Below are 27,371 nucleotides of genomic sequence, written 5' to 3'. Positions count from 1 at the left end.
TTCAAGTTATGCTGAAAGTCATGTAAAATTTCAACTGTGATGTCTGCAAGGGCAAACATTTCAGCTGTGACACTTTTCCTTGCCAGCAGCCATGAAATCTGTTTGGGTATTTTCCTGCTTGCCAGGGAAAGCTGACCTTTCCTTGGGTGAAGTGCCCTGCTTTGGAGCTACTGTCCCTTCGCTCCCAGAGCTGGCACTGCTTTGTGGGTCACCAATGGTTTTAGAGCTTTGTGTTTTAAAAAGTATGGGCAATTAGGTCATCGCTCCAATTATCTTTGTACAAATTGTTGTCTTTTTTGTTTTAAGGAGTCTTATTTTTGGGGTGACCTCCACACAAAAAAGGTTCCAAGAGGCTGGACCTCTGTTGTTACTTAACATGAGGAAAACATTATTACTTCAGAGAATGGTGTTGTGTCTCCCAGTGGCTTTGAGCAATGAGTTTCATACTCTGTGGAGCCTTTAACTTGTTAGGGGACTTTTTTTTCTGGTTGTCTTTAGCAAACAAGAATCCCAGAGTCAAGTGAGTAAAGGGATGGAAAAGACAGCTCTGCTTCTGTCTTGCTCTTTGCACTATCAGCTAACGTTGTTGGCTGTAGCTCGCGTCCCTGTCCTGCTAGCTTAGCCTGGCTGCGATGGTCACTGCTGGGAGGTCTCTGCCCATCTGGACAGGAGGCAATAACTGTGCTATGGTGGCTCCTGCCTCCTCCAGCAGCAGAGATCTGCAGCTCGGATTGCCAGGAGAGGGGAGGAAGCAGTGTCCCAATCCCCTCTCCTCCCTTGCAAGGACATGTGAAGTGTCTCTTGACTGAGTACAACTAGTTTAGTGCTGTAAGCAGTTGCCTGTGCTGACAGATGAGGAACACCAGCTTTATTTCTTATGGGGGGAGAGCAAATGGATCTGAAGTCAACGATGACACTGTCTTTGGTCTGAAGTACATTGAGAATACATTTCATTCTTTCTAGCCCATGTGAGGATTTCAGTACCTTTTACTGGGGAACATGAAATGTGTTCTTGCAAATATTTTTCTCTGCATGGCATTTTCCTTAACATATCATTTTCTCCCCCCCCAGTAGCACACAGAACATCTGTGTCAGCCTTTTCTCCTTCTTACGAGGCTCATTTGTAGATCTCCTGTGATAGCAATATATCTGGCAATAGTGAAAAATTTCACAATCCTGGCAGTGCACAGTGGTCGCTGTAAGTCACTATAAGTCATGCTTCAGAAAAGTGCAAATGTTTTAATGTTAACTTTCTGAAAATGAATACATTCCTCACGTGTCTATTAGTACATTTATTTGTGCCTCTAAAGAGATGATCATTGTGATATCGAAGCCAAATTTAAATCTAACTTTGCAGTGCCATATGGCACAACCTGTAGACACTAAGACTGGGAGTTCATGCATTAGATTGCCAGACTGATGTGGTGGATAAGTAGATTGTCATAAAAGTCATTAGTTTCAGCACAAGTAGATTGCACTTGGCCTTTTTTGTTGTTAAGCTTTTAAGGGTTGATCTTTTAATGCTTTGTTGTGGTGCAAAACCAGAGCATCTTAGGAGGACACTTTATGGTTACAAATTGTTAGTATGTTTTAGCTGAATGAAATAAAAATAACAAAAAGATCTCAATCTTGCTAGTATTTAGGAATATTTACTTACACTTGTAAGGGTATTTCCATGGTTGATTTGTAACCCACCAGGGATCGAACTAGTAGCTAGGATTACTGTTCGTGACTATGTTCGTAGCTCTGGAATACTTTTGGCTTACAAGTCCCTATGGACTAGGAGAAGAAATAAAAATTAAAAAAAAAAAACAAAACAAAAAACCAATCAGAAACAAGTATTTCTGAGGTTGACAGATGTTGTGTAATGGGATATAGATGACTCTTGGATGACTATTACATTTGTAATACAGTGAAGATAGTTTAGTTGCAGTAGTTTAGTTTGGTAAAGGTAGTTTATTTCTATCAGGAAGTCACGGCTCTCCATCTACATTTGTCTCCTAGGTTGTTAAGCTGGATTTCAGAGCTGGGGTTTTGTCCCATTTTTGGCAGCAAGACTTTTCTGGTCCAGAATGTGACTTGTAATGTGAATTCCCAGCTGGAGCTATCAGGGAGTGCCAAAGCCTGGAGAGAGTAGTTAACCCTTCCCAAGGATAATCCCCTTCACCTGGGAGTCAGTCCTGGAGCTGTGCATGCCTCGGACCTCCAAGGGCTGTGCCACGTGTCCTGGGGCTCTCAGCTGCATGGAGGTTTTGCTGTGTAGCTGGTGGGTTCAGGAGCACTGAACACCCAGTGACAGAGGGAAAGGGAGGGACACAAACCTCAGCCAAAACGTGAACTTTAAGCCAAGTGTATGAAGTTTTCATGAGCTTCATTAGATTTTCAGGTAGTAACAAAATCATAAGGCAAGTGAAACTCAGTGTTTGCCAGTGCTGGAAGATTTGCATTACTCTGTTTAGTAGTGCTTTAATAATATGTGTTAACTTTCAGATGATATTTGAAAAATGAATACATAGACTTTTAATAAACCTTGTTTCTTTTTTTTTGTTTAAATTGGCAAAATAATGATGTTATTAGGACTTATTCTTTGTGTGAAAGTGTGAGCGCAGAATACATTTCATGGTTGATTTATGAGCCCCTTGAAAATATGGTTTATAATGAAATTCTAACAGACCCTTAACAAAATTAGCATAACAAATAGCAATGTAATAATACCTTTCATGCCTGTGCATTCCTGCAGATCTACTCTTTCTAAGCACTTGCCAAAGGCCGAGAGCACTTCCAGCCAGGGCTGGGCAGCACACGGCGGAGAATGCGCCCCCTGAAAGTTGACTGCCTTCTGCACGTATGTGAAGTTCTGCGTTCAGAGAGTCTTTATGGGTGAAGTTAAATCAGTAGTAGTGTTACCAAAATAGCATCAAACTAAGAATAGCTGTCTTCAGCTACAGTGATTGCTGGTCTACTAAGGCAAAACATCAAAAGTGTAACTTTTGCTGCTGGCAATACTTAATTTCAGGGTTTTGTTAGAATTAGGAAATATAGCTGAGATAGTAGCTAGAAAAACAGTAATGACTTGGGCTGTCATTAATATAAGAAGTCTATATTTATATTTTAAAGCTTTATTTTGATGAATTTTACAGTTGAGCCCGGTCTCTACAGATGCTTTGCCCATATCTAATGCTTGCAATATATGAGATTAGGTTCTGCTGCTATGTTTTTTTGGGAACATTTCCTTTTATATAGAATAACCTGTGCCAAAGCTGGATAACTGGGTCAGACTCAGAATTTTTTATGTGGAAAAGTCTGGGCTATGGCCATCTCAGATTTAATGTACATAACACCAGCGGTTTGCCACTAGGAATTTTGAGGGAATTATACTGACCTCAATCTGCTCACGCAACCACTGAAACAAATTAAAGAGCAGAAGTGCTATGCAGCTGTTAGTACGTAAAGGGCTGTTGGAGGCTGTTGAAATAAAAAGCAAGGGGAAGACCTACAGTGAGTAGCATAACCTTTGGTCTCCCAGTGACTGATACACAGTTAAGGATAGATGAAGCTAAATATTAGCATTGAAGTTGATATATGTAGAGTATAATTACGTTTTTATTCTAAAAACATAGTTGAAACAATGTTGGACTAAGTGGTTTCTTCTCAAAGAAAAAGTTAAAATGGGAGATATAATTCCAGAGGGGATAGTTAGAAAGAACTGTTTACTTTGTTTCCCATTGGCGAATTGTTAGGGTTATTTTGGGAAATACAAAAATGGGTGGGAGCAGAAAAAAACAGCTTGTGGCGAGACAGTGAAGCTTGTGGGGGTGCAGGTTAACCCAGTCCTTGGAAGAGTCTGTGCAGATAGTGAGCACCCTGCCTACAGAAATTTTGGAAGAAGTAGAAACCAGTGAGTGACTGCTTCCTTATTCTTCCAGAACTGTGTTTTTTTTTTTGTTTTTTTTTCTTTTTACTGGCACGTCTATGCCTGTCACAGTCCTCAAATCTTCACTATCAAAATGTCAGATTATGAGGTTTACTTGGGAGAGGAGCAGAGGTGGAGGAGCCAGAACAGTTTGGGGAAGCCCAAACCATGGCTCGATACAGATCCTGTTCTAATAATTCAAGCAATTTTCTTTCTTTTTTTTTTTAAGCACTGTTTGGTAACTAAGGTAAAAAGTGATCATGAAAAGGTTTTATCATAATGTGTATGAAATAGGGACAGTGTCCATCTCCTGCACTCAGCCTCAGCCCTCAGCTTCCTCCCTGTGATTTTTAACAGCAGAATTTGTCCTTTGTGTTAATAGGCTTCTGAAGTAATAAAACAGCCGCCCTGAGTGCAATAGCGTACAAATTGTCAGACTGCTATTTTTCCCTTTTTTTGACTAGCCAGGCTAAGTATCCTGAAAGAGCTATATTTGAGCTTCAGCCAGCGTGGTGGGGTGCGTCGTCCCTTAACCAGATTTCTTAGGCTTGCAGTCTTGCTCTTTTGAGCACAATTACTTCTTTCTGATTGTGTCCTCTATAGCCATTAGCAAATCCAACACGGAGGGAGAAATGTTTGCGCACAACTTTATATGATGGGCTTCCCTGTTGGGGTCGTATGTCAGGGCTATGCTGCTGTTTCTGGGGAAGCAAACTTCTTTTGTGGTTGCTATATCCATGATGCCACTCATGACCTACACAACAGGGTCACAATCCAGCTTTACGGTTGCTGCCTCACAAATTGTCCAGCATATGAAATTGGATCTTTAAAGGATGCAAAACTTACAACCAATAAATATAATTGGAGGTGGTTTTACTATTTCTCAGACACAGGCAAAAAGATATATAACTCATGCTAAGTAATTGCAGAAAAGCCAACACTTGAAATTAAATTCCCCAAAATACTAGAAAGTAGGCCGTAAGAAACAAATTAGCTGGTTTCCCTGCCAAAGACTCAACCTTAACAACTCTTAACTATCTTTAATGTCAGCTGATTTGTAAATTAATCATTCATTGCCCTCTAATTTTACTTTTCTTAAGGAAAGTGTTTCCTAATCTCTGTTGAACCAGATTCTGCTATTTTAAATCATATGGCACAGGACAGTACTGCATGAGCAGTGAGCCTGAATGAGCGTAGTGTGAGTATTGGTGACATGAGATCTTCTCATGAGGTAAGGTGCTGGTAAGGTGAGTGAGCTCTCGGGACCTGGCTCTTTGTCTTTCCTTGAAGAGCTGCACCAACACTACTCATTGCTGGGATAGATGTCTACACAGTCAAGTCAGTATCTCGTAGAAGCAGGAAGATAATTCAGAAATGCAGGTACTGGAAGTGGTTTGGCACACTGGGTTGTTGGAATGTGTATAACATCGAGGATGATGTAGCTGAAATATTTTCTTTACAATTTGCTTCTTGTTTTGGAGAAATAAGGTCTAATCCAAACCCAGTTAATCTGAAGTCTGATATATACAATGGGATTTGATAAAATTTCTTGGTGAGAAGTTTCACATTTTTACCAGAAATGGCAGGTATTTATAATTTGCTGCACAAGTAGTTTAAGTATTTTAGCATAATTTAGAGTGAATTAAAGGCTTGTTACTTATTTCCTAATGCTCTATAGGAGTGATTTATAAAGCCAAGCTCTGCACTGCTTGTTACTTTGTATTCTCTATGTTAGATGTATCATCAATATCATTAAATGAATTCACAGTGACATCGCTCTGGAACTATGGTTTTTGATACAAGGATAACAGAACATAAATCAAGAATTATGTTTAATTCATAAGAGGCACCAGTCTCTCATTTAGGTGTAGGCTGGGCTAGAAGGTGTCAAAAATATGCTTTACAATACCTCTTCTAATTGCATTTCAGACCCTCTCTATATGCCCTTATGTTCTGTGTGAGAATAATATATAGCAATACAGTGCAGTTTGTCAAGTGAATAACATTTGTGGTTTTATTTATTTGGGTGCAAATGGTATCATTATTTTTACCACAAGCCAAAAAGGAATATATTTACATGACTATCCTTAAAATGATTCTTAAGGGAATCTATAAATTTAAAGATAAGTCTTCCCTATTCTGTGCAATAAATACTATTGTTGATTATTTAAATTACACTTTAAAAATCTAATACTTCCTAGTACTTCTTACTGTTATTTTTACTCCTCTCCCTGCAGAAATATAAATAAACCGTCTCTTCATTTTAGTCTTTCTTTACTTCTTTAAATTCATCTTGAATTAGTGCATTGAAATCCAGAGCATCAAAAAGCCTATAAGAATATTTATCTAGTATCTGTTTAGTTTTTATTAATTTTATGTAAATATTTCTGTCCCCTTTACTTTTGTAAAAAAATTGTTCTTACAAATTCTAAATTTAGGATCAGCACTGACTTGAAAATGTGCTTTTACCTCAATATTATTCGAAGTGTATATGAACTCTTGGCAGTATCATTCACATATAATGGTAATTTTGAAGCAAGAAGATTTAACTCTTCATGCTGCTGATGCAGTTTATTAGAAGTGTTAATTATGCAAGACCTATGAATGTCTCCAGGGCTGTCATTCGCTAGAAGTTTGTTCATTGCCTAGCTGCAAGAAGTGGGACATGTTCTCTTTGACATTTCTTGGCGTTACCAAAATAGTCATCACGTATTTTAAATGTATGACTGAAAAGAGTTACGTTCATGGGAGAATGCTAATGTTTACACCTAAATCAAAACTAGAAAAAAACAAGTTTTGTGAAAATGAAGGAACACTTTTTATTCACTATTTTAAACTTTTGTTCTCAGTGGAAACAAAGTACTATAAACCAAATAGCATATCACTGGACAGGGAGAAAAATCAGACTTCAGGCTCCTTATGTCACAGCTTTCATGCCCTATCCTGTGTGAATATAAATTTGGAATAAGCATGGATCAATGCGGAAAAGAGTTGTATCCCCTGTATTCCTCACCGCAGCTTGCCATCACAGCCTCCTGTCCTTGGTCTGGCGTGGTGGAGGCAGGACACCTCCCGCAGCCCCTCTGCCCCACCGACACGAAGGGCTGTGCTGCCCATCCAGTGGGGACAACAATTCGCTTCCCTGCAGCCCTGTGGCAAATGGCAAGCAGAAGTGTGGTGGCAGTAGGAAGTCTGGGAAGATGGTTGTATTTTTCCTTCCTTAAATGATTTTTCTTTTTAAAATTATTGCAAAGTATATCCTGCGTTGTAACTAAAGATATGAAAGCTTGAAGAAAATATTTTCTCTCTTCTAAGTCATGCTTTTATTGTTTTGTTTGATGAAAATTTCGGAGTGTCTGGATTTCTTTCTGAGATGCAAAGGAAGCACATTTCAGAGTCCTGACATGCCTCCCAAAATGGGATTTCTGTTTTCTTTACAGGCCTGACTGAAAGGCTGGGGCCACAAAGAATCAAAAGCTAAAATCTTTATTAACAGACGGTATCTGACCTTTCACTAAGATTAGAAGAACATTTGCGTTAGAATGAGGGAAAAATAAATTTAAATATATGATAAAATTTTCTACACGAAGCTGGAAGAGGTGTTTTTTCTTTTTTCCATTTTCACTTAAAAATATATTGCAAGGGAACTTTTTGGCTTAATATTGTCTTATTACCTTGGTTTTGCAACTCAAAATTCTGTTCAATTTGTAAACAAGACTTAGACACTCTTCTAGAACAAAAAGCATCTATATGTGAAAATCAGAAATTCCCATTAGTATTTTATTGGTCCCAAATCTTCCAAAAATGCTTTATCCTGAGCACCTCATTGGTTCCTTCTCCCTCCTGCAACGATGGCTTGTTGGCCACCTGGCATCTAGCAGCCTTTCCTCCCACTGTTGTGCGGGGTGATGTTAAGGATGTGACCGGTGAGTTTTGGGAAGATCTGTGAACTCTGAGGGATCCCTTGGTCTCATACGAGGTTGTGGCCCACAGATTTCCAGGTCTTCCTTATAGCACCCTGGGCATCCCTCCCACCTCTGCTGGCAGCCAGCACCCAAACTGCAGCAGAGTAGTTTGGGACACCTTCTCCTCAGTTTTGCAAAGAAAATGGGTATCTTGTTAGTTGTAGCATCCTTTGGCAGGGCATAAGGATTCTCAGTAAAGAGCTATCATGTACCTACTTAATGACATTAATGTGTTCAAGACCACAGCGTTCCTTTAGGATCAGAGGTTAATAGTGCAATAACAAACTGCAAGCTCATTTAATCTTCTAGTACTTCTGAAATAACAGTGACTAGGGTAATTTTTCTTCATTATGTTGTGTGTCCTTTGATTAGGAAGGTTATGTTTTAAAATGGGTGACTGCTGTGCATGGTGACATAGTACAGATCCGTTTCCTGGGCAACTGTCCAGTTTTCAGACGGTCACTAAGTAATATTAAAGTTTTCTGTCACCAGCATTAAAAGGTGACTGTGCCAGTTAAAAACAGGAAGAAAAAACATGCAGGGAAATTGAATTTAATGTAGCCTAAGTTATATTCCTGGAGTGATAATGCTGCCTGTCCATCCCTCCTCCTCCCTACGCTAATTATTTTTGAACTTGTAGGTCCATTCCAATGAAAGGTGGCAGCCGCTTAAGTGTCTTAAATATATTATCTTGGGTGTTTCTATATAGAGGACTGTGCTGAAGGAAACACTGGGAAGGATTATCATATACAAGAGGATCACAGGCAGAAAAATTTGGGGCAACTCATGCTTGGCAAGGAGCTCTGGCTGAGCATGTGTTTTGTCAAACTCTTCCTCAGCCAGGAGGAGTTTGAGTCGAGTTGAGAGACCAAGAGGAAGATGATACCAATGTGGCTGCAGGTGATGAGCTTTCTGTGGCTTAGAAATGACCACTCCTTACTTCAGGTGGGGGGTGACTGTGTGCACACTCCCACTGCGTGGCGGTGCACAGGAAAATGCATTAAGTTAAACCACTACCCAATAAATTCGTTGTAAAATCACAGAGCAGCGTTGTTCAGCATACCTGGCATCAGGAATGCAGCCATGGGTTTCTGACTTCAGGAATGTAGGGCTTTCAACAGGATTTTTTTTTTTTTAAATTGTATTTCGAAAAATTAAAATGGGATTTTCTTACTTATTTTGATACAAGTTTCAGAAGTTTTAATTCCTATAAACATTTTTTCAAAGCATCAATAGTGTTTAAAATGGACTATTAAGGAATGTAGGTGCAGTTCCTTTAAAATACAATTCAACAGGGCCAATATTTATGCTCTAGAGAGTAAACCTGAGCATTTGAAAAACAAATACTTCCTGAAATTTAAGGTATTTTGTTGTGCATAATGAAGCATATGAGGTAGTCTGGAAAAAAAAGAGCAGTTTCAATCATGCTTCCTAAACCCAACAGATCAAAATTCTTTACAATGTTCTTATCGGTAAACTTTTCAAAAGACCAAGTATCAGTGTGGAAAATGCTGAAGAACCATTTTCCACAACACTACGAACAGCTGCAGAAAAGTAAGGTATTTCCCTACAGCAAGACAACATGAAAATTTTTGTAGCAAGCATAGATGAAAAGATTTGTGAATGGAAACTTGGATAACATTTATGTTCTGGTTGACTAAATGTATCTAAAAATATTTATGATGTTTTCTATCTCTCTTGGTTTAGGAATTCTGATAATTTTTCCTGTAATTTTATACAGAGTCAGTAATACAGCCAGTTTAGGTGCAGTATATATTGAGAAACAGAAATAAATACATCATTTGAAATTCTGAAGCTAAAACGTACACGTGAACATGTGTCCACTGAGTATTATTAACATATAAACCTAGGTCTTCAGTTTAAATGCAAGGGATTGGACTCAGGTCAATTAAATAAAAAAAGGAGATGGGCAGCAATGTCCTACAAGGAATCCAAACTTCTTATGAGCTCTTTGATTGAGGGATCCTCAGAAATGGATGTACCTGGAAGCTAAAAGGCATAGGCCGCCTGCTGTATTTTAAAACATTTTATTTGTTGTTTGCAATATATTGTTTTTCACCGTCTTCCTACTAGAGTAACGTAGCAGAGTTAATCTTTGCCAGTGAATGAAGTATGCCTGTTTCCTTTGCATGTGCCAAACAGGTGGTACTGCATAGTTAGTGCTGCTATTTTTACAGCATTTTTTTTAGATGCTGTTCTCTGATATGTCTTATTTTCTTCTAAATTGATAATTGTATCTCTGTCATCTGTACGCCTTTACCAGTTAACAGTTTACTGCTATTCCTTCCCTCTGTCTGATGTGTCTTACTTCAAGTCTTTTGACTCACAGCCACATCCATCCCATCCACAGGGACAAGGTACCTTCTAGCTTGTGGTATATTGGTTTTTCATTGTAGTTTTTCAAGATTTCAGCCATTCTCTGTGCAGACTTGGGATTTTTTTTTCAGAGATCAATGGTGGTTTGGTGACCATTCAAAATGGGAAATTGCCATTTAAAATGGAAAATACTTGTGGTACCTTTATGTGACTTTCCATCAAATCTAGTATCTGTTACGAATCCATCCGTAACAGCGATACTCAGACATCTGGTCAGTTTTACTTAGACTGCACGGGATGATTTATCTCAGGGATGGGATGTCACTGCTTCCCATTGCTGGGGGACTCTGCCTGGAGCCAATACTTTGGATATTTTTGCCAATGGGAGTGCTCAGAAGGACCAGTGTTTTAGAAAACCTGTCTGATTTAGCCTGAGACACTCCTGAATTTATCCTGAGCAGCTTATGGGAAGTGTCTCTTCCCTAATGGGGCAGGGGCTCGTACTAAACGCAGTGGTGGACCTACTGCCCAAAGTTCCTTAGTTGAAGAGGAGAGATTCACAAGACCAAACCCACATTTTTTGTTGTTGTTTATTTGATGCAATCTTTTAAAAAAAAATCTTAAAAACTGTGACACACCGAAAAGCTCAATAGATTATCAGTTTTGAGAAGAGGTCCTCTTTTACCATGAAGTGTTAGCTCAAGTTTGCTGTTTAATTAATCAACCATAAACTTCTTAGCTATACAAATTACAGATGAATTTCCCTAATTTCCAGCACTTGGTATTTGGGATTCCAGACATGGGAATTTTTGCTCCCAAGCAGTATTTCATGTAACAGAGCAATAATTATTTGTGTGTATTTGAAAAGTTCACCTTCCTGGCAACATTACTGAACTGAATTCCCAATGTATTCCTTTTGATTGAAAACTGTCATTAGCAAATAAACGAGGAGTTGAAGTCTGGTTGCATTTCACCCAATTTTGCCATTTTTTGTTCATCTGGGACATAGGGAATCCAGTGTTGGGACTGTGCTAAAGAGTCTCAGAACATCAGCAGGATATTTTCCTACAAAGATTCATTCTAGTGTCACGCTCATTCTGCCAGAGATTTCTGAAAACAAATCTGTGCTCAGAGGAAAAATGAGTCAGTAACAAAGAACTGAGACCAACCATCTATCCTGGAAGTACTTATGTTATTGCTTGGATTCTGTTACTTCGGTTTCTTTCAAGGCTGTGGTTATAAATCTCTTCATTAATACTTTACTTCAAGAGAAGGGTTTTTAGAGTTTGTCTTTTTTAATAATAGGCTTAAAGAATTATTATCAACATAGTATCAAAAGGAGATATTATGGCAATGTAGCTTAGTGGGTAATTTATTTCTCAGTGAGATAAATCATGGATTGTTTCCTAGTGAGAAACATGGGTTCAAACTCATTATTGTTGGAACGGTATATTATATGGGAGGCTGCTGTCCAAATGAATTGTAAATTGAGAGTATTTATGCCTGTGTCAAGTGACTGACCAATCCAAGCTAAAGTTCACACAGCAGTTTCTGTTTATCATAATCTTGATAACCCTAGCAGTATTTTATTATGCAAAAACATTCACAAATACCAGAACTGTGAGCCTGGACATGCTGTTGGGCAACGTGGCAAAAGGCATAGCAGGGCTGTAAGTTTTTGATTAGTGTAACTGACCCTGCTTTGAGCAGGAGGTTGGTCTGGAGACCTCCTGAGGTCCCTTCCAGCCTGGATTTTCTTATGATCTTCTGATCCTCTCTGGGATGTGAAGATGAGTCTGTGGGGGCAGGCCATGCTCTCCTGGGTGGAGGGAGAAAAAATTCTGCCCGTGGCTCAGAAGCAGCTGAGTTCACCCATTCTGGAGCTGGCAGCAGGAGGGGAAGTTGGGCCCTGAGCACAGCTGCCAGCTCGCAGGGGCAGAGCTCCCGTCCACCGCAGAAGTGGAGGCCAGCACTAAGGGATGCTGGGCCATTGCTGACACGCTGCAAGGGGAGCAGAAGGGCTTTGCGCAGCCCTAACAGCTGCTGAAAGTTGCTTGTTTGGAAAGCAGGGCTGGAGGACAGGACCTACTGTGGAAGGACACAGAGAACATATTGTTCTCTTTTAAATCTGTTTTTATTTGATCTCTGGCTGAGGTGGGAGGGATTAGATACGATTTAGATAATTCAGGTCCCTGAGTGTCTCTTAATCCAAACGTCAAGACATTACTCAAGTGGGCATCTCTGAAACAAACATCTATGTTGAAGAAGTGCCTAACTATGCTGTGAGCAGCAGGATCCATGAAGCCCAGTTTCCTGTGTCTTCGGGCAGTAAGTCCCCATAGCACCCACACCGCAGTATTCCCAGGTGCCCTCACACCATGTCTCGGCCTCACCTGCAATACCTCCAGACTCCCTGAATAGCCTCCTACCCTTCCCCAGAACATCCAGATCCTGCTATTGATGCCAGGCCTCCTCACCATAGTCTCCAGTTTAGGCCGTGTACCTGATGCCATTCCACCTGCTTCTTTTGGCTGGAGTTCTGTGATACTTAACAAATTTATCATTTTTTCAGTGGCTGATGGAATTAATTATTCTCCTGAGGCAATATTTCACCTGCCTATTTCTATTTGTAAGCTGGTATGGTCTTAAGGGATATATGTTTTCTTCCAACACATAAATCTGTCTGAAATTAAAAGCCATGCAGGAGAAATAACTGTCCTTTGTATGATTGGTGACCCTACATTTTTTCCAAGAGGTTCACCATATTCCCAGCACGCAGGAGGCAAGTGAGAATGGGGAAAGAATAACAGTTCTTCAATAACAACTGTAGCAGGTTCTTCCTTAGTTTGATTTTTATCAGTCTGTGAAAGGTTTGCGTGCTTCATTTGTTTTTCAGTCCTCTGAAAACATTTAGGACAGTGGGAAGAGTGCAAAGAAACATTAGGCAAGGATTGTAATATTTCAGTGTTCAGTGAAGCCTTAGGAAGCAGAAACCTGCCCCATGTGCTCTGGGGTGCAGCCTGTGGATGTTTTGATTTTTGATGGAATGTTTTCTAGCTTTAGACTAAAGAGACAGATTTTATCCTTCCTTTGTAATCTGCTTTGCACACTGTGGATGCACCGGTTGCATCTCTGTAATTAATATTGAAATGAGTGTTTGTTAAGAAATGGGGTTAATTTGGCTATTTGAGGATTTCTCTGTGTGGGTTGTAAAGCAAATACAGGGGATGAGGTTCCAGATTCTCATATGGTCCAGCTCATCCACAGCTGCTGGCAGCGTCCTTTGGGAACACTGGGCAGCTAAAGCAGGTTAGAGCAGGCTGCTCAGATCTTAACTGGGAAATGGATAGCAATACAGATGGCATGAGAGCAGTGAACTGAAAAGGTGGCCTTAAAATCATCATTTTCCATTATTTAGGATCTTTTAAAACTAACATTGTTTTCATCGTAGAATCTCATATGCTGTTTCAGATTTTACGCTTTTAGATTTTTAAGTTTTCACTGTACTAATTTTACTTTTACTATGTAAAAAAATTATCACATCAGAAAACCCCAGAGCATCAACTACCTGCAAACTCTGAATTTTCTGGAGTCACGCAAACCCCTTGGCACTTCTGATGAATATTCTGAAATACACAGCCATAAACTTGAGGACAGGGAGAATCAATATCACAGTGTGTGCGCAAAGTGTTGGACATAATGAACTGGTTAATTCTTTTGTGCTATGAAAAGCAGTTCTCAAAATAAGTGTTGATTAATCTGATTAGATGCAAACCCTGCTTTCATTTCTTTGTTCTTAGCTGACATGCTAAACCTTAGAATCATGGGACTGCAGGATAGTGCAGACTGGAAGGGAACCTCAGGAGGTCTCTAGTCCAACATCCTGATCAAAGCAGGGTCAGACCGGGTTGCTCAGGGCTTTAATCCAGTTGGACCTTAAAATCCAGCAGCTATGGAGAGGAACTGCTCAACCTCCCTTGGCTGGCTGCTGTTGGGTACCCCCAGAGTCGTCTCTTCCCCAGGCCGGATAAGCCCTGGTCCTGCAGCCTCTCCGCACAGGGACGGTGCTCCAGCCCCGACCGTCTCGGTGGCCTCTGCTGAACTCACCCCAGTTGATCAGCACTGGTAAACTTGGTTAGTATGCATTGTTAAGAAAGGGATCATACTCATTGTAGAAGCATGTAGGAAATAACTGTGTGCTGCAAGTCCGTTTACTTAATACCTGTATGTTCCTTTAGAGATGTCAGGTAATTTGAAAATCCACAGTAAGCTGTAACATTTCTTCCTGTGATACAGGCAAGACAAAGACTTTTTTGTTCTTGAAGGGTAATTTAGGTGACTGAATGATATCGTGATTGAATATAGGCTTTAGAAGACTACACAAGCAAATTTTTTGGGGAAACCCAGTACTTTTTTATATAAAAAAGATGTAATAAATTCATTAGCTTAGGGCTAAATATAGATTTTAAATACTTATAAATACTCAATGCGTTAAAAACCTAAAATCCATACAATTGATGTTTCACTAGATAATAAAGTACAATAGATGGCAAAACCTAAGACAAGGACAGCACCCTCTCCCAAACACTGAAAAAGGTGGAAAACACAGACCTAGTTGTTGGCACTGTGTCAGTAGAGAGACAATGGATGCTTGTTCTGTTATTTATATGAGCTGACTGCTTGGCAGATGCCACTGCAATAACCCTTTATTTAAATTGTAGAAAAAATAGAATTTGCTTTCCTTCATAATCACACAATGCAAAATACTAATGAAAATGTTGGATTTCCTGTAGCTGAGAAGAAAGTATTGTCCTAATCTGCTTTCAGTCAGCATGAAGCTCTAATCATTCCCGTCACCTAAAACTAGATAGAATTAGAAAACCCCCATCTTTTTATTCTCTGATACAAGGGAAAGGAGGTTATGTACATTTTAAAATGGTAATTTGTACTTTTTTCCTCGTTCATAATGCATATTTACTGTTCCATTGTATCCCTCTGTTGTACTCACACCTTGTAACCAGACAAAAGTTTGGTGGTTTTTAGGACTACAAAAGAAAGGTCTTACGAACTGTAAAGTGTAGGGGCAGGAGCTGCCTGTGCACCCTTCTGCTCCCAGTGCTGTAACCTTAGATCCGTTCTCTGCAATATAGGGTATAATTACATGCTCGTCTCATTTATTTTTCTACTTGAGGACATTAGTTTTATTCAAATCTTGGTTAAAGGAAGCACTTAAGTGGGTGCTTAAATCAATCCCTAATCAGACCAGCACTTCCTAAGGGTACACAGCCTAGCATAGGTTTCTATGTTAAACCACAGAAACTTAAATCCGCTTCATATTGGGCTGATGTTACCGTTTAATATTCCTCCCCTTATATTAACTCCAAATCATCATATTGTCTCTCACGCATATAACTTTTTTTGATGCCAAAGAGCAACAACAAAATCTGCCTTATAAGTGTCTTGTAAGTGTGCGCTGGACCATGTATACAGTTGAAAAGGTACCCATCAGGCCAACACACAGGAGTGTGCACGGACCACTGCACACTTTAAAAGTGCCTTGGTTGAAGTGTGGTTGAAGTTGTAGGTTTTAAAAATTGATGTTTTCCATGGGGTGCACTGAGTGAGACAGAAGTTCTGCAAAACCAGCTGGATGCAGGTTGGGTCTAGCAACACTGAAAGAGTTACAATTAGCTTTTTGGAGTGCATGGATAGTGTGGGGGAGGGAGGAAATAGCCCATTGCTGCACGCAGCATGTTTTATCCCAACCCAGTGACAGTTTCTGCCAGCCCTATCCACGTTTTGGTGTGTGCTTCATTGATGGCAATGAGGTTTCAGGTAAAGCTGGTCAATATGGGCACACATGTGCTCGCTTCCATAGGCAGAAATGCACACGTGTCGCTTTTAAATGTTGTATTAATACCAAAGACATTTGCAAAAGGAGACTCTGATTTCTTTCCTAGGTGTTTATTGGCTCTTGCTGTGAAGGCTTTTGACATTTGCTCTGCATTTTCTGTCTCTTAGACTTTATTATTATTTTCAAAAAAATTTTTAACAAAATTTTAGTAAGACTATTCAGTGTGCCCTTAGGTTGACTCTTTAATCTCTTTCCCCATATGGGCAGTCCCCAGAGACAAATTCAGAGACAGGAGAGAAAGTGAGGTGCCTCTTGTTGTTCTTGCATTTACTCTATATGAAGGCAAAGGAGTCTTGACTCACCCATGGAGTAAGTCAGGAGCATAATTTATGAATGTGAACCACAAACTTCAGCCTAGGACAGCTGCCCCAAATGAAGTGGTTGCTCTTTGCCCTCTAACACGTACCCTAGCTTTTGCTAGCCATTTTAATCCTTTCTCTTCAAAGTCTTTTCACCTCTGATTGAGGCTTTTAGAGCAAGCGTGCTAATTCCAGTCTCCTGAAAAAACATTACATAAATAATTACATCTTACTTGCCAAATTCCCCTGGCAGTTTCAGCTGAACATGGTCAAGACAGATGACTGAAACTGAAAAAACAACTTAGAGGCATTTAACCAGTAGCTGAAAGCCTCCTACCCTGGCACCTTCTGGAGGACGAGGGCTCTGTGCATTTTCCCTGCTGGCCCTGACACCGGGGCCATCTCCCAGACAGGTTTAATATGTTGGTCTTGGCTGCTGTTGGAAGAAACGGTCACTGTCACATGTTTCAGCCATGGTAGGAGAGACAAGCTAAAACACACACTAGCCTGGCCTCACCTCCTCCCACGGACAGTAAATGGTCGTTAAACTGCCTTTGCAGGGCACGGTGTTTCACACTCCCACCAAGAAAGACTGGACACACCTGCCTTGTGCGCTTAATCTCCAGAAGGCTTATTTCTCATCTTGGTTTTGAGTTTATTTTATTTGGAGACCTCTTAATTAGACAGTATTTCAGGGTGTGTGTATTTTTTTTAAAAAAAAGACAACAACTAAACCAGGACAAGCAGAGGTGGTCGTGCAAATTTAATAATGCATTAAAACCCACACAGTTTATTTGCCTAAAGAGGGCAAATACCTACTCTGGCCTCTGGGCAGTGCTGCTGTGCATCCTTTCCACATGTGGAGCAGGCAGAGCCAGGTAGCACAGGCAGTGTCCATGCATGGCTCAGTCCCACCTACCCTCCTGCCCTGCTGTGCTCCCCTGAGTGGAAACACTTGCTTTAATATGCGCTTGTTAATGGAAGTGTGTTAGCAACGCATGCAAATCCAATGTGAAATACAAAATACCTCAGTATAAAACCATGAGAGCACTTATTGGGTATGCACTGCTTTGTTTTTCGTTCCAGCCCAGGCTTGTCAGATGCCCAGCACCAGCCATCTCCCCAGCAGCGGCAGGGAGGGCGCGCAGTCCATGCTGTCAGTGGATCAGACCTGATCTGGGCGCACGGCACTGTGGAGTGTGGGAGGAACAATCTCAGCCTGGTGTAGTCAGTCACTGATTTCTCTGGAACTGGTCTTGTGGGTGTCACCCTAAATTTCCTCCAGTGGAAGCAGTCACGAACCATTGTGTACAGATATGCAATGCAGCTGCTGGCAGCGGGCACAGGGTTAAACTCTGCTAGTGTGGGTAAAAAAATAACCTTGGTCCTGTTGAAAACCTTTTGGGGAGTGTCATGAGGTGGGGTATTTTACTGTAGGAAACCTGAACCTTTTCCCAGATCCTTCCCAAATGAATTTGTCGCAGTGCCTTCCCTCACCAGGGAAAGGCGCAGATGCCAAGCACCCTGTAAGGGCAGAGTGGGCACCAGGTGCATGAACCCCAGGGCATGACCAGATGGTGACAGCTTCAGGGGGAGCCCTGGGACAGGTCCTCTGCTCATGGGAGCACAGCTCAGCGTGCTGCTTCTAATCAACAGGAGGCTGGAGGGACGTCTCTCTACAGGTTCATGAATGTATGCAAGTGTCTCTGGAATTCTTTCTCCCAAATCACCTGGAACGATTTGTGTCATTGCACAGGGGACAAATTGGTAATACCTAGGCTATGTTCAGAGGAGCTGGCAACACTGCACTCAAAGTGTTTTTAAGCTTGTTAGCATTTGAGCAGGGTGGCACTTCAAGTCCTCTTTCACAGGTGACATGGATTATATATAGTTCAAGTAGAGAATCAGCAAGTCATATTTCTTTTTTTGCTTTTCAGTGACAGACAACCTAAAAGTCTTCATTGGCACCCGATTTCAACTTGAATAGTTGTGGTTTAGGAAGCAAAACTCTTTGCAGAGTTGCTGTAATTGAAGCGTGGGGTTAGTAATGGCTTGCACTGACAGTGAGCCTTGACACCTGATACAGTCATCTTGTGTTCAGGCCTCTTTCTTCCTCTGTCAGCAGTTTATCTCCTCTTGCTACTTTTAAAACCGCATTTTCCTCTGTCTTGCATAGCCCCAAGCAGACAAATACATCTAGGCTAATGGAAGTCTGAAGTTAATATAAAGAGGAACCTTATTACCTCTTAGTTGTTTTTCCTTCTAAGCTCTCATTTACCATGTCAGGATGTTCCTGTTCCCTCCCATGGAAAGATTCATTCCTAGTGAGGAATTACCTCTGGGGACACATGGAGCATGCATCTTGCCTTTTGGCTGACTGACAGGTTAGGTTTGATTAGTCGCTTGCCCTTTAGCTGGAAATAAATAGCATACAATGACAGAGTGGGACTATAGACTGGTGTGGAGTAACACCAATGAATAGCTACTGAGTACACCTCATCTCAGCAATAGTTAACTACATTAAAGACTGTACAGAAACCGTTGAAAAACAGCGCCGGTATCAGTTAATGAATATACACGTCAAGAAAACAAAACCCCATAATTAAGAGTTGAATAATTTTCTTTCTCTAGTAGAGTCTTTTTCAGGCACTGCCAATATTATTTTTATTATAATTACTATAAATATTATGCAGTTTTTATACTTGAGTGTCCACATAGGGATGGATATGTTTTTAGATAAACTATAAGAGAAAAATCCAAATTCATGATCCTGTTCCATTAATCTTACCTGTCAGGTAGGAACATGACCAACAAAGGAAGTTCAATACAGAAAAGGTACGTTTTGCACTTCTTTCTAAAAGTAGCTTAGTTTATGCATAATTGCACTGCGTTATTGTCATTTGCTTCATGAATAAAGCATAAATAGAGAGAAAAACAAGCAGATAATACTGGTAAACTGACAGTAGCAATACCCTTAATTCTCTGAAGCTGCACTGGCCGGTGCAGAACTCATGCATATGCCCATTGCAAAACTAATGCTAATGTGAGCATATGCTGTAGGAAGCCGTGCCCTTACTGCACGGCACTGTTGTCCCCAGGGTGCAGATCGCTCCTGCTATGGCGCAGCAATAATTGGCTTCTAGTCTGCATTATCAAGCAAGGGATGATAGACACAGAAAGACGCAGATCATTCAGCTTGCTGCTGGCTCTCTCCCCAAATCCCCTTTTTCTCACACGCACGCAGAGATCCAGTAAACAGTACACAGTTTGGTATTATTTGGTATTTGTTTGCAGTCAGACGCATACTCGAGCTCCCCTCTGCATGTGGTCCATGTTTCAAGAGTTTGCTCCTATCTGCCTCATAAAGGAATTTTGTGGTTGCCATCGTTGTAGTGTACATCCTGAATTGTATCCTGGGTTGTTGCATAAACAGCATCTCTGAAGTCCCAGTCCGCTGCTAATAGAAGTTTTCTTTCTCACTGTCTGCAAAGAGCTCTCTCTTCCACCCTGCCAGCCTGGGGGACGGATAGAAATGTCGTACAAAATACCTTCCATGCCTTAGGTGTGGCATTTTCTCCTATGTGCCTAGGAGCACGGTGAGACAGGTTTTTGCTCAAAACATGGAATTCCCGCAATGAAACGTATTTGCAAAACATGTCTGTTGGTGGTGTGTTGGACCATCTGCTAGAGGAAGTTACCATATCTGGTCCTTTTAAAGAAGCACGTGTTTGATTTTGGAGATTGTTTGGTCCCTTCTGACTTGTGTGTCTGCATACGCCTGTGAGGAAATTTGCAGAAACCTATGTAGTGATCATGGTTTCTTGCATATTCGTGACAACAGAGCTTTCAGAAATACTTTAGTTCATACTTTTAAATGAGACTTAAAGTCTCTGCTCTCCTGCCTTTCTTTATGTGCTGGGGCAATATATTTGTTTTTATTATACTCTCTACTCAGTATCGTCACTGGTCATGACAGCAGATGAAGAAATACTAATAAAGAACTATGGCATGATGTTTTGCTGTATTTTGCAGAAGCATTGGAAATCCTAAAATAGTTTCCGTGATGCACATGGTAGGGACTACAACCAAAACCTCACACTGGTCATGTCACCCTGGGACTGTGGCCAAAATGCCATCACTACCAGGTGAGGCAAGGCTCCAGCTTTATGTATGCCTCTGAAAGTCCAAGCAGATGGAAAAAGCAACACAGCTCTCCTTCTGCAAGCAGAGGAAGGGAATGCCCTAAAAGCCCTAGGAGCATCAGGTGGCCATAGTTTTGCATTTCTGGACACACAGATTGGTGTAAATAGAGCTTTTCTAAATGAGCAGGAAGCAAATCAGATCCCAGAGAAGTTTTCATTTACTCCTGTTTGTACTCTGACAGTTTGCAGAAGGATTTTACCTTGAGAATCCATCGTATATGAAAAATTTAATATTAAATGTGTTACTTTTGTTCTTCCTTGTCAGTGTAACTGGCCCAGTAGCCAAGAAAAAAATTACATATTTTGGCTTTCCTTTTGGACCATTCCTTTCTGGTCCTTCCTGACATTTGCATAAGCAAGCGAGGCGTGATCCATTAGAGAGGGCACACAGCTGGCTGAAACACCACACTCACAAAGTAGCTTCCAATATCTTACTGTTGAACTGAGAGGCTATTTCAAGGAGTTCATATGGTTCTATCTTGAGCCCATTAATGTTAATTATTTTCATTACTGACTTGGAGAAGGGATAAAGAACACGTATGAAGAGTCCATCTGAGTCTAGACAGATATTGGAAGAACTTTGGCTGCAAGAAATCAGACTTCAAAAGCAACACTGGCAAATACTGAAAGTTTTTGAAATCTCCAAGATAAAACTGAAGTTGTGAAGTACTACACTTAGAAAAGAGGGAAGAAATGAGCAATTGGAAATAAAGAATGACTAGCACTGTTAGCATGACAGCTCTGTAAGAGAAAACCAAATCAAATTGCTTTGTATTTCTTGCTGATTATGAGAAAACAAAATGACAAATCTTTCTCCGTGGTACATTAGCTGGTCTGTTAGCTGTGGGTCATTAATAGGAAATAATTGTTCTTTAGACAGAACTGGTGAGACCTCAAGTATAGAAACTCTGTGTGCAGCTATAGGCATATCACTTCCTCAAAGATGGAGACAGATTGAAACCAGAGGAAACTAAGAAATAAGTACATTGTTCAGAAAGTGAATGGTTGGAGGACAGGCAGTGTGAAGGTACCGGGCTTCTTACTCTGAGGAAAAAAAAGAGAAAGAATGATGATGATTTTAAAAAAAAAAAAAAAGGAGAAGGTAATCCACTTTAGTTTGTCTGGACAATGATGGAAATAAAAAGAAAGAACAGTTGAATTGGCAGCAAAACGCAATGCAGTGTACCAAGAAGTGTTGTAGGGTCTTTTTTTGGAGATGTTTGACAGAGGCCTGGGGCAGAGAGCTTACTTGTCTCTCCCTTTGTTTCCAGAGAGGATTTCTGGACACCCATTCAAGCTCCACGTTTCTATCAGTAGCATATAACAGTACTGCCATTGCTATTGCCTGTTGGATCGTGTGACTATTAATTTCACAAAGCAGCAGGTCTGCAACCATTTCTTCTGTTCTGCAACTGAGACAGGAATGCTTTCTCAGGCAGAGTGACGTGCTTAGCGTTACGATACGCTTACTTTTTCTCGTGTCCTTCACGGAACCCCTATGCCAGTGCTTTTTATTACCAACCTAGCCATTTTGGTTTAGGAACTTTTCTTATGCTATGCACAGAAACAATCCCTACAAGTTATTCTATGAATTTAAAAGAGTGCAGAAAGAAGAACGCAGGAAGAAGGCAGAATAGGACTTCTGATATGATTAGTTGTGCATACAGATATACATATGCATATATAAGTAACTATACTACATTATTTATTGTTGTCTTTTTTATGTTCACAGGGCTACAGCTACTCACAGGGGCCAAGTTATATTCAAGGATGCCTTAGCACAACAGTTGTGTGAACAGGGAGGTAAGAGCCACCATCATATTAAAAATATCTGGCAAATGTGGTTTTCCATTGTACCTGCATGTCAGTGTTACTCATCATGAAAGCTATTTCATAGAAAAAATTAGTATCAGGTTCTTATTTATATTCTTAAAACTGATACTTTCTTTGGCTTCATACTTCCCATTAGTTATCCAGGAAACCCCTCTGTCCTCTCTGCTAAACGTTGGGGAATATACAAAAGTGAAAGTAAATCCTATTGCATTATAGACTTACCTGAAATCAGCCTGTTTTGTCAAAACCACAAGCTGAGTTTTAACTGTCACTGTATTAACTATAAGCAAAAAATGCAATATGCCCGCATCAAAAGCTTTGTTGACCATCCAGCTCACACGTATCTTTGTGAAGAACCTGCCTTCCCATTTTGTGAAAGTAGGCCATCAAATTTTTGCCCGTCACCTACAACATTTGATCAGTTTTATAGCTAAACAAAATGTTTGACTTACACAAACTTTAAAAATCTAATTGTTTGCACAGCTTATCACATATATCCTTTTGATGAATAACCTAAAAATAAATGTCCTGTTGACAGCTGTTGTGTACAAACAGTACACTGCTTTGAACCTGCTTCATTAGAACAGTGGGAAGTAGAGAAGGTATCCATCATTTTTGGTACAGGAGAGAAAGGAATTTCTGTGCTAATCCAGTTTTCTCTGCAAAATTTCAATGATATTTCCATGTGAAAAGAGACAGTGAAACATGGGCCAACCAGTCTAAAATAAATATTTCAGAATTAGAAATGTGTTGTCATACTAACAAGAGAAAATCCCCCAAAGTACATCTTTTGGGGGCATAAGAGCTATAGTTTTTGTTTTTTTTTTTTTCCTATGGGTTTGGGAATATCTGTGCAATGGTTTTTGCAATAAGAAGCTGTTGAACATTATGTCAGGAGCATATATTGAGTTATTCATATAAGGTATGAATACCTCCATGATAATGAGGGGAAAGTATTTCAATTTCAGTATTTGAGTTTTCAGTATTTTAATATTTCAATGGGAAGTAGGAAGGGGGATTCAGAGAGGTGACTGCAGATGTTAGCTAACAAGATAGGAAGTTAGTTATATGGTGAATGAATTAGTAAAATGTAACACAGGTGCTGGCAATCAGAAGAGAGTGTTATAATGATCTGGATGGAAGCTGATTGGGCCAGGCGTGTATCAGTATTTTACTGTGTGGAAGGAAAAAACATCTGGAGAAATAACCAAAATGCATTTGGTATTCAGAACAGGAGATAAATTGTACCCCCGTGATGTGGGTGTGGAAAAGTAGTGTTTCGGTGACTAGTATAGGGAGTTTGGGAACAGAAGTGCTGTCAGGAACGCCATTTGGGATGTGCTAAGGAGGATGTGAGGATACCTCACACAGGCTACTTGCTGGATGGACACAAGTCAAGAGTGAAAAAATCAATATGCAGAGTCATCAACATAAAATGGTGAAATGCCTCGTAAGCAGATGAAACTCTCCAAAGCATGGCTGTGTAGTGAGTGCACCGTGGCCAAAGGCAGTCTGTGGTGGCCAGAACAGTTAAGGAAAGGAGAAGGAGGTAAAAGACATATTGATGGCAGAGTGACAGAGAGCTAGCAGTGACCAGCATGATGAAAGCTACATGCAAGCAAGCTGAAAGGAAATACATGATTATCAGTGTCAGAACTGGCAGCATGGTCAAGGAGAATATGGGCAAAACAACAGGATTTCTCCCTGCTAGAAGAAAATATCTTGATAAGCAGAGACTAGTGAGTAGAAATCCATCCATACAGGCTTTGACAGTCCTTTCTTCAGACATGCTGTACTGGGATTTTTTAGTAGGATAGTTGACAGCAGAAATTTTAATTCTTTCACCCTTCTCTGCTTTACATTTCTCCAGTTTTGGAGCATAACCTAACCTCAAATTGCCATTTTAGCAATACTTTTGTTGGTTAGAACAATAAGTCATTATGGTACTGCATGCTGTCCGTGAGTTCACAGGGACTCTGCAGAACTAGGAGAAAATGGGATTTGTGTATTGGTTGTGTGCAGAGAGTAAAAGATGCTGAGATGTGCCATCCCTGGGCCTTCACCGGCTGAGAGTCCCTTTGCCTTCTCCTCCCACCCAACCACTGATAGCCACGTCCTGCACCACTTCCCTGAAAGGGCCTCCAGTTTCCCCACCTTGTTGCAGTCTCCTCCATTCTCATGATTTTTGTGTTACCTGTGATCTTCCCATCAATTCTCTTTGCTTTATACAGTCACTTCAGAGACTTTGCGGATTTGTGTCCTCCAAAATATTCGATGTCATTGTGGTAACTCTGCAAACATCAGATTTGACTTAGTCAAGGATCACCCAAAGATACTTTTATGAGCAGTTCACATTGTGTGACAGCCATGTAATTTAGTCATCATATTTCTCTATAATATTGATGTGCAAGCTTCTCAGAGGTTCTCTTGGTCCTTCTCTGTCCTTTACTGTGTTCAGTTTTGGGCCCCTCCCTACAAGAAGGACATTGAGGTGCTGGAGCGTGTCCAGAGAGGGGCAACAAAGCTGGTGAAGGGTCTAGAGCACAAGTCTTACAAGGAGCAGCTGAGGGAGCTGGGGTTGTTTAGTCTGGAGAAGAGGAGGCTGAGGGGAGACCTTATTGCTCTCTACAACTACCTGAAAGGAGGTTGTAGCCAGGTGGGGGTCGGTCTCTTCTCCCAAGTGATAGGGAGAGAGTAAATGGGCTCAGGTTGCACCAGGGGAGGTTAAGGTTGGATATTAGGAAAAATTCCTTCACCGAAAGAGTTGTCAAGCACTGTAACAGGCTGCCCAGGGAAGTGGTTGAGTCCCCATTCCTGGAGGTATTTGAAAGACGGGTAGATGTGGTGCTTAGGGCCATGGTTTAGTGGTGGACTTGGCAGTGTTAGGTTAACGGTTGGACTCAATGACCTTAAAGGTCTTTTCCAACGTAAATGATCCTATGATTCTACTATTCTCCCAGATTTTTATCCTCATCAAGGCCTCTCTCCCCTTAGTTTCCTAGCTTGGCCACAGTTTTCCCAACCCAGCTAGTCAACCACCCTGTTGCCCATTGCCCTTCCTCCTATCCATTCCAGCACCAGGCTCTCCTCTGCCCTTTTGTTCTTATTTCTTCAGCACACAATGTGCATTGCATTAGTCCCCCTAACCAGTGCATACTATTATAGGTCTTACACTATTAGGATTAATTTTCCTATTCAAATAAAAGATGCTTTCTTTGAAACAAACCTCGCTTCTTTTATTCCATGAAGACAATCACAGTTTCATCAATACTATTAATGTAAACAAAGGATTCTTTCAGAAAGAATTAGTGAATTTATTTAGATGCAAATATCATATTAAGATATATGCAAAACAGCAAGGTAGATTGACATAAATGAGGTTTTATGGTCTGTTTCTGGCCCTAAACATTACTATACTGAAATGCTGTAGTAAATGATGTGCCATATTAAGTAAAGAAAATAAAACCACAGGGCAACTTCATAGATTTATTACAGGATATCTTTTTAATAAGTCTGTTCACTGGAGATGATATCAGACTTCATAATTACTAGTACAGAGGATGTATGTGAAGCAAGGAATCTCAGAAATCATGTTCACTGTGGCTGTCCACCCTCAGATATGCATTAGTAAATTCTAATAGAGTTAATGGGATTTGTGCAGTGAAAGGAAAGTGTAGTTCTTATTTTGAAGAGAATTAGAGGATGATAAAGGGCAGCGTTAAGGGATGGCAATGCCAAACAAGCAGCCCTATGTATAATGTAAATGGAGTAAGGAATGATGCCATAGGGAAGGACACCAAGGAAAGTAAAATAATCGCTTGAAGAGCTGTGTGTTCAGCATATAATAAATATTTTAGGAAGCTAGAGAGATCTTTGAGAACTGATGTAAACTTTAAAGTTTGTAAGAATTTTATTGGATATTGAAGAAAGGAGACATAAAGATTATCAGACAAAGGAGTTAATCCAGCACAAATAGGCAAGAAAACAAAAACTGTATAAGCCAAGGTAGAAAAGATAGATGTCTTATAAATACTTTTAAGGACAAATAAGGATGTTAATGACTGATGATATTCTTGCCATTAATAGTATCTTTAATTAACAATATCTTTAACCTGTTGATTGAGTAGCAAAATAAATGGAAAATAACGTAAACTTATTATTGAGCAAATTGATTCATATTTATTCCTGGCTTGAGTAGAACAAAAATCATACATTAATAAACAGTAGCATAATTGAAGTGGAGTTGGCAAAACATCAGACCTGGCTGCATTGCACTGTAGAACGCAAAAGAGTTTAGCTCTGTATGAAAACAGCGATGCTGCTGGGAGGAGCAGCTCGCGGTGCAGGGATGGATGCAGCTGGCACTCACGTCACGCAACCCCACCTGCCTTTGCTGCATCAGATAGTTTTAAAGGGTTAAGGAGACCATGTTCCTGGTACACTATGTAACTTTGGGCCCATACTGCAGTTCTTTGGAATAAGGACCATACTGGGAGATTTGTGAACATATAATTTAGTTCTGACTGACTAGAGAAGAATCTCTGAACAGTAAAACCTAAGAGATGGAAGAGATGAAGGATGTTGTTCCCTCATAGTGCAAAATCATTGCTTTCAGCATAGTTCCCAGAATTTTATACAATCTCATACTTAATGCCACAAATTATAGGATTGCGATTCTGTACTTAAGAAACCGCTCTGCGGTCTGACAGATGTCTCCATATGAAAGTAAATCCTGAGAATTGGCTCAGACTCTCTTTTATTTGATAGCTTCTGCCTGAATGTTTGTGGAAAACCTTTCAGGCATATTTTGTACCTTGTAAATACGGATTTAAGAACGCTCTGAAAAACAAATGCAAAACAGATTGCAGGCTCTCAGGCTTGACCAGAGCGGTATTTTACAGAACAGAA

At 40.4% G+C, this 27,371-nt stretch overlaps 1 protein-coding gene across 1 annotated transcript in view; it reads left to right on the top strand.

Annotated features, from left to right (window-relative positions):
* RELN (reelin) overlaps positions 1 to 27,371 on the top strand; it is a 298,352-nt gene that overhangs the window by 99,489 nt on the left and 171,492 nt on the right. Inside the window, exon 4 of the mRNA XM_087765536.1 lies at positions 22,363 to 22,433. Coding sequence (XP_087621662.1) covers positions 22,363 to 22,433 — 71 coding nt within the window. The remainder of the gene's footprint in view (positions 1 to 22,362; positions 22,434 to 27,371) is intronic.

The sequence above is a fragment of the Nipponia nippon genome, unplaced genomic scaffold, assembly GCF_047370975.1.
Source record: "Nipponia nippon isolate SJK-2023a ecotype South Korea unplaced genomic scaffold, ASM4737097v1 scaffold_3, whole genome shotgun sequence".
Lineage (NCBI taxonomy): Eukaryota > Metazoa > Chordata > Aves > Pelecaniformes > Threskiornithidae > Nipponia > Nipponia nippon.
This window is presented reverse-complemented; position numbering and strand designations above follow the sequence as displayed.